We start from the raw sequence: 655 nt of genomic DNA, 5'->3' as shown, positions 1-655 counted from the left end.
TGTATAAGAGACAGATTGAATATTATATTAATATTGAAATAATGTTAATGCTAACTAATTTTTATTATATAACAAAGAATAACTTTACCTGAAGCATTTTCCACAATAATCACACACAAAGTATTCTCTGTTACACAGTATATTCTTGGGTAGTGTATTTTTTGCATGTTTGTTTTCATTTTTAAAGTGCTTAGCCATTCGATGACGTTTCAAGGAGTCCGTGTGACGGAAACTGAACGAGCATACATCGCATTTGTAAGGCCGTACTCCACTATGAATACGCTTGTGTACAGTGAGATTAGAGTTTGTTATAAACTTCTTCTGGCATATATCGCACTGATACTTGCGATCTTCCACTCGCAAATGCGTCGAAATGTGAACACACAACTTGCTTTTATCACTGTTGACATAACAAAAATCACATAGTTTTATCTATATAATAGTTCTGACAATGATAAATATCAATTAATATATGTAGATCATTATTACGTCAATATTAACACTTTTTACTTAATAATATAAATATATGTTATACGTAAGGTCGTAAGCAATAGAGGAAATATTAGGAATAAATGTAGAAATTTCAATCCATCAGAAATCGTGTATTCCACAGTACACTGTTTCTGATTTAGAAATTCTTATAGTTAGTTCTGTT

General features: G+C 30.4%; 1 protein-coding gene across 1 annotated transcript in view; it reads right to left on the bottom strand.

The window, feature by feature from the left end:
* Positions 1 to 88: 88 nt before the first annotated feature.
* LOC105461849 (zinc finger protein OZF-like) overlaps positions 89 to 655 on the bottom strand; it is a gene marked incomplete at its 3' end in the record, with an annotated part of 14,148 nt that continues 13,581 nt past the window's right edge. The window contains exon 8 of the mRNA XM_011708356.1: positions 89 to 400. Coding sequence (XP_011706658.1) covers positions 89 to 400 — 312 coding nt within the window. The remainder of the gene's footprint in view (positions 401 to 655) is intronic.

This window comes from Wasmannia auropunctata, unplaced genomic scaffold (assembly GCF_000956235.1).
Source record: "Wasmannia auropunctata unplaced genomic scaffold, wasmannia.A_1.0 LD276426.1, whole genome shotgun sequence".
Lineage (NCBI taxonomy): Eukaryota > Metazoa > Arthropoda > Insecta > Hymenoptera > Formicidae > Wasmannia > Wasmannia auropunctata.
This window is presented reverse-complemented; position numbering and strand designations above follow the sequence as displayed.